The 18,145-nt window shown below is 45.5% G+C and overlaps 1 protein-coding gene across 1 annotated transcript in view; it reads right to left on the bottom strand.

The window, feature by feature from the left end:
* The window catches only part of NOL6 (nucleolar protein 6), a 455,500-nt gene that overhangs the window by 250,166 nt on the left and 187,189 nt on the right, over window positions 1-18,145 (bottom strand). The window contains exons 12-13 of the mRNA XM_069217421.1: window positions 7,412-7,589; window positions 4,034-4,156 (exon numbers count right to left, since the gene is read on the bottom strand). Coding sequence (XP_069073522.1) covers window positions 4,034-4,156; window positions 7,412-7,589 — 301 coding nt within the window. The remainder of the gene's footprint in view (window positions 1-4,033; window positions 4,157-7,411; window positions 7,590-18,145) is intronic.

Raw genomic sequence — 18,145 nt, 5'->3', positions numbered from 1 at the left:
ATGAATTATGTTGGGTATCCTCAGATTCCCATAATTTTCCTATCGAAAAGGTATGCTATCTACTCCTTGTGTGTATACAGCCAATCGCTTAATGTAACCAAATTTGTTAGCATGCTGGATTGGGTACCTATGTTATCAGATGGGACAGTGATGAATTAGACCAATTAATTCAGTATCCACAGTAATCCCTGTATATACAAAATAAGTTTCGTATTTTATTGATGCATTTTCTAGTTCCATGATCTGTAACAAGATGATATCTGCATAAAGTCAAAATTTTAATTCCCAATCACCTTTCCATTTTAAGCCTCTTCCCTTGACATCCATTTTTGTCCGGTACACCAGTGATTCAATCATTAGATCAAATATAGGGGTGAAAGTGGGCACCCTGCTGGAGGACAATTTCTTTTGATAAAGTCTTACTAACTTTCACATGTGTGGTAGGCTGTGTAAAAAATGTGTATCCAACGGATCAAGGCAGGTCCTAGGCCTACTTTATGGAGGGTTGTTAGCATTATGTCCCATGATGTGGAATCAAGTGATCGTTCAGTCCACGTCTAATAATAGCAGTACCACTGATTCTATATTTGGGGTAATGCATTCTAAGGACATTTGTGGACCGCGGAGTCTCGGTTTTGTTGCCCTACGCACTATGAATCTGGATTGATCTGGATGAATCAGTGTGGCAATACATTTCTATAGCCTATTTGTGAGCATTTTTGCTTAGTATATACGTTCAACAACGAAACTGGACTAAAAGTTGAGTGTTAGTCTGGTGGCTTACAAGATTTGTTTCCTTATTAATGTTATAGCGAATCTCAAGTCTGGAGGTAACATTAGCATCCTTGTACAACTCCAGAAGATGGCTCGTTATCTCACTGGATTGCATTCCGGTTATTGATAGAGATGTGCATTTTGCATCTAGCTCTTTCTCAAGTTGGGGTCAATGTTCGATGCCCAGTCTAAGCATAGTGGGGTCTCTTTCCTACGCCTTCATTTCCCTTGTCCTATGTAATGCTCTTGACGGCATGTATCCAGCTATTGGTCATTGTAGGTGGGCGGACCTTTTGATTACAAGAGCCACCCCTCTCACCCCAGCGGAAAGCACAGTATGGGCCAGCAATTTATATCTTACCCTGGTCAGCAAGTGGCAGCTGTTGCCAGTTACATGTGTCCCTGTAGAAGGACCACATCTATCTCTCATCTCTGGAAAAGTTGGATGGCAGTTCTATTGTGGAGAAGCCATCACAGGAGACATTAGGATGTTTCTAGTATTTACTAAGTCCATAAACAGACATCCAATTTACAGGGAGCTCGAAGTCACCTGCGACTCCTAGAATGCCAATATCCCTTCAACTCACAGCATTCTATTCTATCGCATATACACATTCTACTCCAAGAACATCACCACACGTTCCTCTTTTTCTCTTGTTACTCATCCTGTTCACCATGCTAATATATTGAAGCTCTGCTGCTGTGTTTCTTGGTTTTGCTTCGACATTGGCAACCTTTATCTATATGGAACGCTCCTGCTACTACAATCGCTGATATAACAAACCCAATAATATTTATCTACTTCTGCAAGTGCCAGTTGGTGCCATCATTCCAGACGTGTTCTCTGCTGCTGTGTTCCTTGTTCTTGCTTCCATAATGACAACCATTATCTATACATGATGTCCATAGCGTAACAATCGCTGATATAACTACCCCAAGTATATTTGTCTACGAGTGATACTTGGCGCCATCATTCCAGCTATGTCCATGTCTCCTCAGGTATCAAGAAATGCCATGTCTTTCCTTACGCTAGTATTCTCAATCAAGCAGAGAACATCATGTATTTTATTTATTTGCCTCTTAATGCCTTCTTTACTGTGTTTAACAACTTGTTTGCTTCTGACTGACATTGTGAAGCCCAGTATCACGGATATTTTTGTGGTTTTTGTACACTGTTCCTGGTTTCTTGCTTCCTGAGTTTTGCATTACTGTCCCTGTAGTTCAGTAAAGCAGTGATCAAGGCCTTGAGGGAAGGGAAGGGTGGAATAATAGTATAGGTTTCAACAAGTGTACAATCCAGACTTAGACCCTCACTGCATGTTGGGATGCCTATTATCTTTGGTGTTGTCCCATAGTTACTCCTTCAGTATCAACAAATTAACAAAGACTATTTCAGTCTCTTTTTGCATTTTCTCATTGATGTTTTTAAGGTTTTTTTGTTTTAAAATTGTGGAGTTCTCTCGTCACTTGCTCTATCACCCCCACCCTGGTTGATACTTTCGTTAGATCCTCTTGTAACAGGTTTGCCTCTATTGATACAAAATCAATTTTATGCTCCAGTACCAACCTGGAGTTTTTCTCCGCAAAGAGTATCTTTGATAACGTTGGTTCTGGCCACTTGTCCCACTCATTACATTTTCTGTACTGCAGGTGTATTTGCTGCTCAGAAATTAATAGTTTTCTGATTTGCTTCACTGTAATGACTGGTGGTTCCTGTTACTTAGCAGGTTTTAAGAGGACAGAAAGGACTTCTACTGGACCGGTATGTGGAGGGAGGGGCTATTCCACAATCCAATCCTGTTGTCACCAATGTTCTGATGCCTCCCCGATTTCACTTATCAAGTGTACACCCACTATGTTCACCCTTCTGTGGTTGGTTTTTCCCCATTTGCCCTTCTACTAGGTGCTAGGCAATGCAGGGCAGGGAGTTGAGGATGGATTCCACTGCTGGTCTTTTACTACAGTTTGATGTGGTAGACTGTTGTTTCACTACTACCCCATTTTCTAGGAGTTCTTCTTCAGGTTATTTATAGGATTGGTCCCACAGGTCCCAACCTGGTCTCCGCGAAGTGGGGAGTTTTGTTGGAAGAAGCTCAACCCATGCAGTGTTCTATGCGCAGGTAAACCTTGTTTAATTTGTGAGGGGAGTCCTATCCATCACTTCCTTAATCCCTTGTTCACCCCTGGACACCCGCCGTTCACTGTTATCACCCCTGCAGCTCTGTTTCTTCCTTTTCTGCCAGATTTCAGCGTGCCTCCTCCACGGCTCTTCTCTCATACTGATGCTGGTCGGGGGCAGCTCTTTTTTCTTGCCCCCTCGCAGCTCATCTTGATGGATTCCGTATCACAGACTTCTTCGATATATATACTTCAGGCGTTTGGGTTTCCAAGCAGTGGTTTCTCGGCCCTCGTCTTCATGGTTTCACAGCTGCACACACTGCAGGCCCTCATCTGCCATTCACCTGAGGGAAAGGTGCTTTTCCCCTCATTATGGTCTTGAAACCACAGGTGTGCATTTTTGTTTGGTTCACTTGATTCCTAGACTCTTTCCAATTACATTTAAGAACACTGGTCACTAGTGACTGTTCGGACGCATAACGAGTGCAGCGGTCGAAGCAGAGCTCAGAGTGTGAAGCCATCTTGCTTGTTGGTTTGGCCACATATCATTCTGTTTTAAGTCTTAAGAAAAGGAGCTCTGATGCACCTATTTCCCTGGATGACGTGTTGCACCAAAGAAATACAATAATGCATAGATGAATGGAACCTGGGGTTTGACGAATGTATTGTAACTTCCAATGACCTATTTTTTTAACCCAGCACAAAGGGTCATCTCAGTTTGAACCATTGCAACTCTGTTGTGATCACTATCGCTGGCACATTAGTAATGAGCCTTTGCATGAAAACCACCATTGCCTCATTGTATCATACTCCTTGTACCTTAAAGTTTATGTATACATATACACACATTGCTTACATATTTGCTGGTAGGTTCACATGAAAAACATGGTTGCCCCCGTGATTTAAAATGCTAAAGGCACTGATCAGAGTTATATGGGCAGAAGCAAATCTAGTATATGAAGCTGATTAAGTTTGTTGCACTGAGTTTTGTACTAATATCAAGTGGATTTAGACCCTCACAATAGCAATAAATATCCTATTTAGGCATTCTGCAGAGAGGAGAATTAATAAAAAGGCATCAACATAAAGCACACAAAAAGAATAAAAGACAGAAGAAAGTCGATGATTGGGTAACACAGACCTTCGGGTTATCAGCCTCAGGGCCTTTCTCGAGGATACTGTTGTAATACTCTGGTCTCAGTAACATTCCAAATGAGAGGTGATCAATGTCTTTGTGCTTTGGTGGATTATCCGCAATAGACCACTGTAAGGGTAACAACAGTACATTCATTTATCCAAAGTTCAATAAAAAAAAGCAAAGTACTAAACAACTTTGATGTTCTATCTGAGATTGATAAAGCATTCTTGCCTCTAAGGCAGGAAAAAGTAAACAAAAGTTACCTTCCAAGTACAAATGCTTCATTTATAAACTTTAACAAAGGAAGAAGTCCTAATGTACAGAAAGGTAATTAATTGCCTCACCTTGCCTTATGTAGACATACGTGCTGTACCCACATTACCACTTGGTGGGATAGGAAACTGTTTCTTTAAATCTCATAAAATAAACAGCAGAACCATGCCACTGGGTATTGAGGGTGCTCAGACCTCACATGAATATAATAACCTCTTGTGTGATACTGGATCTATGATTACAAGCTAAGATATTTTTGGAAAATGGGGCTACCAGACCACCCAGATATTTAACTCCAAATGGGATAATATGGAATGATGAATGATGGCTATAGGAAGCTGGCCGTTTATGTAGTATGTGAATACCATTTAAAGGGTCCACGGTGAGTGGACAGGGCTTCCTATGCAATGCCAGAGTGCTCTATTTAGGTGGTAGTGTGGTCAAGCAGCCTTATGCTTAACACAAAGCAGTGCAAAATGTTTACAAAAACCCACAATACTTAATAAATGAGACACATGACTCAAGGAGATCCACACCATTATATATAAAAACAGCAAGTATCTTTATGTATGTACAAGCATCTGAGAAAAATCGTTCAGGTAAGTAGGTTTTTAAATAGGAATTATTTTGCACTCCAACAACTGGACACAGTGCAATTGCTGAGTTCTGCAATGTTATCCTATGGGAGGAAAACAAGTTCTGCAAACAAGTAGAGTACAGAGAATTATAGGGCCCATCTCCAGGAGTTAAGTTGAGTAGTGGGCAAGGTTCAAGGCCGCACTCACAGTACATCTTCAGTGGCACGGGCGGACAGGTGCAGAGTGCAAAACAACATTGGGTGCGCAATGCGTTCCTATGGAGATCGGTCACTGCAAAAGTCGAGCTGAACCAACAGCTCACGATGCTCAGGCACAGGTAGGCACCATCAGTCCTCTTCTCCATGGCTCAGGGGAGACAGGTGCAGAGATGTCCTCAGGTATTGGGTTTTTCCGACAGGAGCGGTCGCGGTAGAGGGGAGATGCATCATCAGGGAGTCCAGGAGGGGTGAAACCACCATGGACTTGGACTCTGGAGGGCTGGGGAACCTTATTGGCACTGGTGGTCCACTTCAACTCAGGTGGAGACGGCAGGTGCAGGGGTGACTTCAGGTGTCGGATTTTGGTGGTTCCAGAGGCTTAAGAGTCCCTTCTCTGGAGTTTGGTGGCGAACAGGTCCGCTGTCCACAGGAGGTCTTGAGTCTTTATTGTAGGAAGGCAGTTCTCGAGTCACAGTTGCAGGACGAGTCCACTTTGGTGCAGATTTCGACAAGGGATGCAGACAGGCCAGAGGGTTGGTACCAGGTCCGCGGCTTCTCTCCTCTTCTGCTTTGTGGCTCTTCTGCGGCCTTGGGCTTCGTAGGTCATCAGGATCAGCTTCTCTGGTGCCAGGATCTCCCCTAAATACTGAATTTTGGGGCATTAGAGGAGTAGGTGTGTAGAGTGGAAGCCAATAGGCTACTGACCCCTGGGGTCACCATGCACCATATATGACCACTTCCTGTGAGAAGGAGGCATGACCCTGTCCCAGAATCCCTAGGTATGGCATTTCAAAGATGGCTACCTCTGAAAAATAGTGTCCAACTTGCAGTAGCCCACCTTAGGGGTGGTACTAGCCTGGAGGTGGCACGCCTACCTGACTAGCAAATTTCCCCGCATGTCCAGGTGCCCAAAGGGCTCTGGACAAGACGGGTGGCTTCATCTCCTGCGAGGGAAGCCAGATTTGCATGTCAAAGGCTGCAGCCTTTTGAGGCTTGCCACATTATGAAGGCTAATCTGCAGGTCATCCTGTGGGAGAGGATGTTACACCCTTTTCCCGGGCAGGCTTTTGTTCTGGCCTTCCTGAGAGCAGTAGGCTCTTGCCCTAGGGGGTCCAGAACTGTGTCTCGGATGGCAGGCTGGTAGAAACTAATCAGTGAACACACCAGAGCTGACAAGGTTTCAGTGGGCACCGCTAAGATGCCCTCTGGGTGCATGTATTGGTAAATCCAACATTGGCATCAGTGTGGGTTCACCAATATGAGATGTTTGATACCAAGCATCCCTATCTTCAGTGAAGCCGTCATGTAGCTGGGGAACTCGTATTGACCTGTGTCCAGCACATGCATTTAAAATGGCTTCACAGTGCTCTTACTATGTCTGAGAATTGACAAAGACATAGCAGGGGGATATCTGCATGTGCAGATACGCCCTCACATGTAATATACTGCACCTGCCTTAGGGCTGTAAGGTCTGCTAGAGGGGTGACTTACATATAATGCATGGAGTGTTAGAGGACATGCCACACAGGCTGTGTGCCATGTTGTGTTTTCACTTTTGTCTGCACCAAGACAAGCAGCCTGCAATGGCAGCCTGTCATGTGCTTTGTGAGGGGTCCCCTAGGGTGGCACAATTTGTGCTGCAGCCCAAAGGGACCTCCTTTAGTACCCTAGGCCCTAGGTACCAGGGGTACCATTTACTAGATACTTACAGAGAGTGCTAATTGGAGAAACAACCAAGCAGTTTTGGGAAAGATATCTGGCACTGGGGACCTGGTCAGAACCCAGTGCACTTTCAGTCAAAATCACATCAGATACCAGGCCCAAAGCGGGGAGTAACAATGTCAAAAAGGCACTTTCCTAAATGGCAGAGAAGGTTCTGTACTCTAATGGCCCAATTACAGTCAGACGTTTCCAAAGGTATGTGGACCATGTAATAAATACCACTGCTTTGAAGGAGTTTCATTCACCCACATTATATTATCTGTCAAATCTGTGTTGCGTTAGTGTTATAAAAGTACAGTTGGCCTGCTGACCTATACTAATAAGTATTAAATATGGGTATGCTCCTTTGCATTCATATTTGACCTCAAGGTGTCAACTGGGATATACATGGGTGCAGGCTTGCTGAGAATTCTGCAAATTTATATGCCTAATAGTATGCCATGTCAACACCTGCTTAGAGACAGACTGTAGGCGTTGCATGTAAACAAGACAGAAAGCCAAATGCTTTTGAGTGAAAGTGGATAATAAAAATGAAAAAGAATGTTATAGGGAATTTCAGGACTTTAAGACCACAAGTTCATCTTGCTTACTTCTGGAATCTGTGGCAGTGCATGCGAGAGCAGGACCAGGCGATCTCCAAGCCCACGACAGAAGAGAGAGAGTAGTAAAGGTAGTACTGCAGCAATGTAGTTTCCACTGTGATCTATAAGCTCATTTAGAAGTTTCATCTTCTTGCATGTCGCCTGAAGTTTGGCCAGATTTCTTATGCTGAAAAAGAAGATGGACAAAAGTGAGTAAATGATATTCACTGCGACTGTCGGGTTTCTGTGGAGCGCACTGTTAGGGCTCCTCAAAGAGGCCATCTGCACCCTTTTAATCTCTTCTAAGTATCTGGACATCATTTCTAGCCAGTAATGTAGATGGTAGGACACCCCATGCATTAACTAATTTACCAAACAGTAAGTTCTCATAGATACCCACCGCTTCCTAGCTATAAGGGAGTCAATATTAGAGGGTTATAAATGATGCACATCAGAGTGTAAGATATTTTTACATCACACTTATTTACTTTTAGTGTCAAAATAATTTAATTTATTCAAAAATATAGCATTGATAAAACATTCACAATTAAATACATCAAACATAACTAGTAACATATACTTGTTTTCTTTAAACACAAATGGAAGGATATAAGACTTATGAGGTCTTCGAATTTTTGACCATCCCACCAAATAAGTTGGTACACACATATGGATCTACATCTGTCATTAAATATGTATTGTGCAAAGCAGATGATGGATAAAAAAGTTGTCACTGATACATAGCATTTAGAACTCTCTAATAATTAGGTACTGTGTAGCTAGGAAGCAGAGGATAATTCTGGGAATTATTTGGTTTGTGTAGTATATTCTTAATGTGTCTCCTTGATCTTCAGGGGTTGCTCTTATATTACATAGCTAATCTAACCTCCATAGCACCACCCAGCACATCTCTGCTCTGTCTATCACGTGTCACACAGTTCCATCCACTCGTGCAAATGCAGCCACGACTGGCATACAGACTGCTTTGTTGGCTAAAAAAACATGTTAGAAGAAGCACACAGGTAATGTACATTATCTAAGAGAGAACATATATCAACCACGGTGCCACAGGGTAGTAGGATTGTATTTACTTTTACTTATTTTTTGTATTTTGAAGCATTTCATGATGGTGTGAGCCATCAAATCATATTTGGGTGGTGCTAAGGACTGGTTAAGGAGAATGAGTGACTCAGCAGGAGAAACAGGGCAGTCAATTTGTTCCCTGATGTTGATGGTACTCCATTGCGTTCCACTGCATTGCAGCCTGATTAAAACCCTTAGTTGGTACTAAATACTCAAGAACCAGCTGCAATTTGGTTAGGAGTGCAGCAGCTCTGTGGAGCAGGCATAGTGTTCTCAAGTGAGATTTTCCTGTGACATGGCTTATTATAGTGTTCTAGGTGGGGGCGGGCGAATATGTTCTTGACATTTCAAGTTGGAAATGATTCTGGCTGCATGGTTCTGTGCTCCTTGGAGATTGAAAACTATCCTTTTTTGAGAGACTTGTGAAGAAGAATAGTCTAGGCAGGAGGTCCACAGCACAAGTACGTGAATTATTTTGTCAGGAAGGCGAGTCTTTTACATAACTGAAATAGGCAGTGCATGCACTTGTAGGTTGTCAAAGAGAAGTAGCTGTTAACAACACCTTCAGGTTCAGTGTACTAGCATGGGTGGGCCCAGAGATTTAGGATAAAAAGGTAGGAGTAGGTGTTAAAGATCTAACAGAACAAGACGCGTGCCCTTATTAAGGTACGGCCAGCTGTGAAACAGGATAGAGGAATGGGTAGAACGGTGACTGTGGTAGATGGAGGTAGATGAGAAAGCACATGTACTAGAAACAACACTGTATGCCTTGCATTATGTCTGCTTTTGAGTCCGCTCACAGCTGACATTTAATTATGTGTTCTTGATCATTTACATATAATTTACAATCCATAGCATTGCTTGCTTCACTTATGTGTATTGCTTGCTTCACTTATATTACAATCCATAGTATTGCTAGTTTCACTTATATGTATTCACATTATGAAAATACGTTTGTTATAGGTTGAGAGCGTATCATATGTGGTAAATTAATGCAAAACAATATTTAAAGAGAATACATCAATTTCAATTCAACATGTAAGAGAGTTCACACCGGATATCACAGATCACAGGGTTCACTTTTTCACATAACAATACTGAGATATATAAAGTCTGTGCAAAGGCCTCTCTGAGAGAGACTAGCTTCAGACATTCCAGAAGGAATTTCTATTACAAACAGTTTCCTACACAGTCACACTAGGGACGTGCTGTCAGATTATTTTCAGGACATTAACAAATAAAAACAAAGTGTATCTACTATAAAAATAGTAGATTTGAAAAATACAGACACAAAGAGCAGGTATTCAAGTGTGCTCCATTTTAGGGAGGAAATAAATACATTCTACCTAAGATTGCACCAAAGAGTGTCAATAATGTTTCCAATTTTCATCTTACTAACAAATATCGGCTTAATTATAGTCACTATAAGGCCTATATCTGCAATTGCACTTCTTCATGTATCTTGCGCAAAGCAAAGCATTAATACATAAAGCCTTTTATTATAGTGTGGACTTCTTGTGTTTATCGTTCTGGGAAAGTGTTCAATACTTAAATACAATCTATTCCTTACAGACACTGACTGGATTTAATCATTACCCAATACATCTTATCTGTAGGTAACCTGTGGCAGATGTGGAATGCATAGGCTACAGCCTGCTATATTTACAAGGGGTCTTGTAAAAGTGTATCACAGCGTCCAACACATGGGCTGGATGTCGGACTACCCTGGAAGCAACACACAAACGTACTTACCAATTATTACCAATGCAGAGATATTTTTTGCAACATTTGTTTCCTCCCTTTGTTAAGGATGGCTGTTCCCTGTTCTGGTGAAGGGTTTCTTAAGAGCTTAAGTAGTAAAAAGAGTTTTCCTATTAGGTGAATTTTGATTTGCACTCTGAATCAGTGTCAATATGTCAGATGGAACAGTCCAAATAAGGGTAAATGTAAGAAGGTCTGTTTATACTACATTTGACTGCTCAGGTGTTTCCCACTATAGAAGGTAGAAGTAATCCTAATGGTTATAGCAAGTTCAGCATATCCATTTTAAGTACTTTACTCATGGGTAGAATTTTAACGAGTTGAGCCTGTCACTGGGCATTGTGCTGCATACACAACAGGGATATGGAATTTATATAGTCCAATGCCCAGGATGTATTGTTTGGGCTCATTTTCCTGCCGGACCTGCTGCCGAAAGTGGAGCCTGGTCCGAAGGCAGGCAACGCCACTGGCTGGAATACCCTGGGGCACTGTAACAGGAGGTCTGAGCCTTTGAGGCTCACCACCAAGTGTTATAGTTCCTACAGGGGGGAGGTGTGAAGCACCTCCACCCAGGGCAGGCTTTGTTTCGGACCACGGAGAGCACAAAGACTCTTACTTCAAGGGGTCAGAAACTTGACTGTTAGTGGCAGGCTGGTACTGACAAGTCAGTCCTGCACTAAAGGGTTGGGTAAAGTACAGAGGGCATCTCTAAGATGCCCTCTTTGTGCTTTGTACAATAAATCCAACACTGGCATCAGTGTGGGTTTATTGTGCTGAGACGTTTGATACCAAACTTTCCGACTTCAGTGAAGCCATCATGGAGCTGTGGAGTTAACAATGACAGACTCCCAAGCCCATGTACTCAGTGTAAGGAAATGCCTCCTTGGCATGGTTACCCCCTGACTTTTTGCCTTTGCTGATGCTATGTTTTGAATTGACAGTGTGCTGAGGCCTGCTAACCAGGCCCCAGCACCAGTGTTCTTTCCCTAACCTGTACTTTTGTTTACACAATTGGCACACCCTGGCATCCAGGTAAGTCCCTTGTAACTGGTACCCCTGGTACCAAGGGCCATGATGCCAAGAAAGGTCTCTAAGGGCTGCAGCATGTCTTATGCCACCCTGGAGACCCCTCACTCAGCTTGTGTGTGCTGGTGAGGACAAAACGAGTAAGTCGACATGGCACTCCCCTCAGGGTGCCATGCCAACCTCACACTGCCTATGCAGTATAGATAAGTCACCCCTCTAGCAGGCCTTACAGCCCTAAGGCAGGGTGCACTATACCATAGGTGAGGGTACCAGTGCATGAGCACTGTGCCCCTACAGTGTCTAAGCCAAACCTTAGACACTGTAAGTGCAGTGTAGCCATAAGAGTATATGGTCTGGGAGTCTGTCAAACACGAACTCCACAGCACCATAATAGCTACACTGAAAACTGGGAAGTTTGGTATCAAACTTCTCAGCACAATAAATGCACACTGATGCCAGTGTACATTTTATTGTAAAATACACCCCAGAGGGCACCTTAGATGTGCCCCCTGAAACCTTAACCAACTACCTGTGTAGGCTGACTGGTTTTAGCAGCCTGCCACACTAGAGACATGTTGCTGGCCACATGGGGAGAGTGCCTTTGTCACTCTGTGGATAGTAACAAAGCCTGCACTGGGTGGAGATGCTTATCACCTCCCCCTTGCAGGAGCTGTAACACCTGGCGGTGAGCCTCAAAGGCTCACCCCCTTTATTCCAGCACCACAGGGCATTCCAGCTAGTGGAGTTGCCCGCCCCCTCCGGCCACGGCCCCACTTTTGGCGGCAAGGCCGGAGGAGATAATGAGAAAAACAAGGAGGAGTCACTGACCAGTCAGGACAGCCCCTAAGGCAACCTGAGCTGAAGTGACTCTGACTTTTAGGAATCCTTCATCTTGCAGATGGAGGATCCCCCCAATAGGGATAGGAATGTGACCCCCTCCCCTTGGGAGGAGGCACAAAGAGGGTGTAGCCACCCTCAGGGCTAGTAGCCATTGGCTACTGCCCTCCCTGACCTAAACACAACCCTAAATTCTGTATTTAGGGGCTCCCCAGAACCTAGGAATGAAAATGTCACTTACCCAGTGTACATCTGTTCGTGGCATCAGTCGCTGAAGATTCACATGTTGTGCATAGCCCGCCATCTGGTGTTGGGTCGGAGTGTTACAAGTTGTTTTTCTTCGAAGAAGTCTTTCGAGTCACAGGACCGAGGGACTCCTCCTCTTTGTCTCCATTGCGCATGGGCGTCGACTCCATCTTCAATTGTTTTCCCCGCAGAGGGTGAGGTAGGAGTTGTTTGTTAGTAATAGTGCCCATGCAATGGAGTGAATAAGTATGTACCTAACTAAGATTTAATATATTTACAAATGTACAAAGTTGAAGCTAACTTCCAAACGGCTACAGGCTCCCGGGGAGGTGGGTGGGCACATGTGAATCTTCAGCGACTGATGCCACGAACAGATGTACACTGGGTAAGTGACATTTTCAGTTCGATGGCATCTGTCGCTGTAGATACACATGTTGTGCATAGACTAGTAAGCAGTTATCTCCCTGTAGGAAGTTGGCTCTGTATGTGCTATTTCAAAGTAAGGAATAGCATGCACAGAGTCCAAGGGTTCCCCTTAGAGGTAAAATAGTGGTAAAAAGAGATAATACTAATGCTCTATTTTGTGGTAGTGTGGTCGAGCAGTAGGCTTATCCAAGGAGTAGTGTTAAGCATTTGTTGTACATACACATAGACAATAAATGAGGTACACACACTCAGAGACAAATCCAGCCAATAGGTTTTGTATAGAAAAATATCTTTTCTTAGTTTATTTTAAGAACCACAGGTTCAAATTTAACATGTAATATCTTGTTTGAAAGGTATTGCAGGTAAGTACATTAGGAACTTTGAATCATTTCAATTGCATGTATACTTTTCAAGTTATTCACAAATAGCTATTTCAAAAGTGGACACTTAGTGCAATTTTCACAGTTCCTGGGGGAGGTAAGTTTTTGGTTAGTTTTACCAGGTAAGTAGGACACTTACAGGGTTCAGTTCTTGGTCCAAGGTAGCCCACCGTTGGGGGTTCAGAGCAACCCCAAAGTCACCACACCAGCAGCTCAGGGCCGGTCAGGTGCAGAGTCCAAAGTGGTGCCCAAAACGCATAGGCTATAATGGAGAGAAGGGGGTGCCCCGGTTCCGGTCGGCTTGCAGGTAAGTACCCGCGTCTTCGGAGGGCAGACCAGGGGGGTTTTGTAGGGCACCGGGGGGGACACAAGCCCACACAGAAATTTCACCCTCAGCGGCACGGGGGCGGCCGGGTGCAGTGTTAGAACAAGCGTCGGGTTCGCAATGTTAGTCAATGAGAGATCAAGGGATCTCTTCAGCGCTGCAGGCAGGCAAGGGGGGGCTTCCTCGGGGAAACCTCCACTTGGGCAAGGGAGAGGGACTCCTGGGGGTCACTTCTGCAGTGAAAGTCCGGTCCTTCAGGTCCTGGGGGCTGCGGGTGCAGGGTCTTTTCCAGGCGTCGGGACTTAGGTCTCAGAGAGTCGCGGTCAGGGGAAGCCTCGGGATTCCCTCTGCAGGCGGCGCTGTGGGGGCTCAGGGGGGACAGGTTTTGGTACTCACAGTCGTAGAGTAGTCCGGGGGTCCTCCCTGAGGTGTTGGTTCTCCACCAGCCGAGTCGGGGTCGCCGGGTGCAGTGTTGCAAGTCTCACGCTTCTTGCGGGGAGTTGCAGGGTTCTTTAAAGCTGCTTCTTGAAACAAAGTTGCAGTCTTTTTGGAGCAGGTCCGCTGGAGTTTCTTGTCGTCGTCGAAGCAGGGCAGTCCTCAGAGGATTCAGAGGTCGCTGGTCCCTTTGGAAGGCGTCGCTGGAGCAGAGTTCTTTGGAAGGCAGGAGACAGGCCGGTGAGTTTCTGGAGCCAAGGCAGTTGTTGTCTTCTGGTCTTCCTCTGCAGGGGTTTTCAGCTGGGCAGTCCTTCTTCTTGTTGTTTGCAGGAATCTAATTTTCTAGGGTTCAGGGTAGCCCTTAAATACTAAATTTAAGGGCGTGTTTAGGTCTGGGGGGTTAGTAGCCAATGGCTACTAGCCCTGAGGGTGGGTACACCCTCTTTGTGCCTCCTCCCAAGGGGAGGGGGTCACAATCCTAACCCTATTGGGGGAATCCTCCATCTGCAAGATGGAGGATTTCTAAAAGTTAGAGTCACCTCAGCTCAGGACACCTTAGGGGCTGTCCTGACTGGCCAGTGACTCCTCCTTGTTATTCTCATTATTTTCTCCGGCCTTGCCGCCAAAAGTGGGGGCCGGGGCCGGAGGGGGCGGGCAACTCCACTAGCTGGAGTGTCCTGCGGTGCTGTGACAAAGGGGTGAGCCTTTGAGGCTCACCGCCAGGTGTTACAGCTCCTGCCTGGGGGAGGTGTTAGCATCTCCACCCAGTGCAGGCTTTGTTACTGGCCTCAGAGTGACAAAGGCACTCTGCCCATGGGGCCAGCAACATGTCTCTAGTGTGGCAGGCTGCTGGAACTAGTCAGCCTACACAGACAGTCGGTTAAGTTTCAGGGGGCACCTCTAAGGTGCCCTCTGGGGTGTATTTTGCAATAAAATGTACACTGGCATCAGTGTGCATTTATTGTGCTGAGAAGTTTGATACCAAACTTCCCAGTTTTCAGTGTAGCCATTATGGTGCTGTGGAGTTCGTGTTTGACAGACTCCCAGACCATATACTCTTATGGCTACCCTGCACTTACAATGTCTAAGGTTTTGTTTAGACACTGTAGGGGTACCATGCTCATGCACTGGTACCCTCACCTATGGTATAGTGCACCCTGCCTTAGGGCTGTAAGGCCTGCTAGAGGGGTGACTGACCTATACTTGCATAGGCAGTGAGAGGCTGGCATGGCACCCTGAGGGGAGTGCCATGTCGACTTACTCGTTTTGTTCTCACTAGCACACACAAGCTGGCAAGCAGTGTGTCTGTGCTGAGTGAGAGGTCTCCAGGGTGGCATAAGACATGCTGCAGCCCTTAGAGACCTTCCTTGGCATCAGGGCCCTTGGTACTAGGAGTACCAGTTACAAGGGACTTATCTGGATGCCAGGGTCTGCCAATTGTGGATACAAAAGTACAGGTTAGGGAAAGAACACTGGTGCTGGGGCCTGGTTAGCAGGCCTCAGCACACTTTCAATTGTAAACATAGCATCAGCAAAGGCAAAAAGTCAGGGGGCAACCATGCCAAGGAGGCATTTCCTTACACAACCCCACCCCAAACGAAAGAGGATGAGACTAACCTTTCCCAAGAGAGTCTTCATTTTCTAAGTGGAAGAACCTGGAAAGGCCATCTGCATTGGCATGGGCAGTCCCAGGTCTGTGTTCCACTATAAAGTCCATTCCCTGTAGGGAGATGGACCACCTCAACAGTTTAGGATTTTCACCTTTCATTTGCATCAGCCATTTGAGAGGTCTGTGGTCAGTTTGAACTAGGAAGTGAGTCCCAAAGAGGTATGGTCTCAGCTTCTTCAGGGACCAAACCACAGCAAAGGCCTCCCTCTCAATGGCACTCCAACGCTGCTCCCTGGGGAGTAACCTCCTGCTAATGAAAGCAACAGGCTGGTCAAGGCCATCATCATTTGTTTGGGACAAAACTGCCCCTATCCCATGTTCAGAGGCATCTGTCTGCACAATGAACTGCTTAGAATAATCTGGAGCTTTTAGAACTGGTGCTGAGCACATTGCTTGTTTCAGGGTGTCAAAGGCCTGTTGGCATTCCACAGTCCAGTTCACTTTCTTGGGCATTTTCTTGGAGGTGAGTTCAGTGAGGGCTGTCACAATGGATCCATATCCCTTCACAAACCTCCTGTAATACCCAGTCAAGCCAAGGAATGCCCTGACTTGAGTCTGGGTTTTTGGAGCTACCCAGTCCAGAATAGTCTGGATCATGGGTTGGAGTGGCTGAACTTGGCCTCCACCTACAAGGTGGCCCAAGTAAACCACAGTTCCCTGCCCTATCTGGCATTTGGATGCCTTGATAGAGAGGCCTGCAGATTGCAGAGCCTTCAAAACCTTCTTCAGGTGGACCAGGTGATCCTGCCAGGTGGAGCTAAAGACAGCAATATCATCAAGATAAGCTGTGCTAAAGGACTCCAAGCCAGCAAGGACTTGATTCACCAACCTTTGGAAGGTGGCAGGGGCATTCTTTAAACCAAAGGGCATAACAGTAAACTGATAATGCCCATCAGGTGTGGAGAATGCTGTTTTCTCTTTTGCTCCAGGTGCCATTTTTATTTGCCAGTACCCTGCTGTCAAGTCAAAGGTACTTAAGAATTTGGCAGCACCTAATTTATCTATGAGCTCATCAGCTCTAGGAATTGGATGAGCATCTGTCTTGGTGACAGAGTTGAGCCCTCTGTAGTCCACACAAAACCTCATCTCTTTCTTTCCATCTTTGGTGTGAGGTTTGGGGACTAAGACCACTGGGCTAGCCCAGGGGCTGTCAGAGCGCTCAATTACTCCCAATTCCAGCATCTTGTGGACTTCCACTTTGATGCTTTCCTTAACATGGTCAGACTGCCTAAAAATTTTGTTTTTGACAGGCATGCTGTCTCCTGTGTCCACATCATGGGTACACAGGTGTGTCTGACCAGGGGTTAGGGAGAAGAGTTCAGGAAACTGTTGTAGGACTCTCCTACAATCAGCTTGCTGTTGGCCAGAGAGGGTGTCTGAGTAGATCACTCCATCTACTGAGCCATCTTTTGGGTCTGATGACAGAAGATCAGGGAGAGGTTCACTCTCTGCCTCCTGATCCTCATCTGTTACCATCAACAGATTTACATCAGCCCTGTCATGGAAGAGCTTAAGGCGGTTCACATGGATCACCCTCTTGGGGCTCCTGCTTGTGCCCAGGTCCACCAGGTAGGTGACCTGACTCTTCCTTTCTAGCACTGGGTAAGGGCCACTCCATTTGTCCTGGAGTGCCCTGGGAGCCACAGGCTCCAGAACCCAGACTTTCTGCCCTGGTTGGAACTCAACTAGTGCAGCCTTTTGGTCATACCAAAACTTCTGGAGCTGTTGGCTGGCCTCAAGGTTTTTGGTTGCCTTTTCCATGTACTCTGCCATTCTAGAGCGAAGGCCAAGTACATAGTCCACTATGTCTTGTTTAGGCTCATGAAGAGGTCTCTCCCAGCCTTCTTTAACAAGAGCAAGTGGTCCCCTTACAGGGTGACCAAACAGAAGTTCAAAGGGTGAGAATCCTACTCCCTTCTGTGGCACCTCTCTGTAAGCAAAAAGCAGACATGGCAAGAGGACATCCCATCTCCTTTTGAGTTTTTCTGGGAGCCCCATGATCATGCCTTTTAATGTCTTGTTGAATCTCTCAACTAAGCCATTAGTTTGTGGATGGTATGGTGTAGTGAATTTGTAAGTCACTCCACACTCATTCCACATGTGTTTTAGGTATGCTGACATGAAGTTGGTACCTCTGTCAGACACCACCTCCTTAGGGAAACCCACTCTGGTAAAGATACCAATGAGGGCCTTGGCTACTGCAGCGGCAGTAGTCGACCTAAGGGGAATAGCTTCAGGATACCTAGTAGCATGATCCACTACTACTAGGATGTACATATTTCCTGAGGCTGTGGGAGGTTCCAGTGGACCAACTATGTCCACACCCACTCTTTCAAAGGGGACCCCCACCACTAGAAGTGGAATGAGGGGGGCCTTTGGGTGCCCACCTGTCTTACCACTGGATTGACAGGTGGGGCAGGAGAGGCAAAACTCCTTAACCTTCTGGGACATATTGGGCCAGTAGAAGTGGTTGACTAACCTCTCCCACGTCTTGGTTTGTCCCAAATGCCCAGCAAGGGGAATATCATGGGCTAAGGTCAGAATAAACTCTCTGA

Source organism: Pleurodeles waltl, chromosome 1_1, assembly GCF_031143425.1.
Source record: "Pleurodeles waltl isolate 20211129_DDA chromosome 1_1, aPleWal1.hap1.20221129, whole genome shotgun sequence".
Taxonomy (NCBI): Eukaryota; Metazoa; Chordata; class Amphibia; order Caudata; family Salamandridae; genus Pleurodeles; species Pleurodeles waltl.
This window is presented reverse-complemented; position numbering and strand designations above follow the sequence as displayed.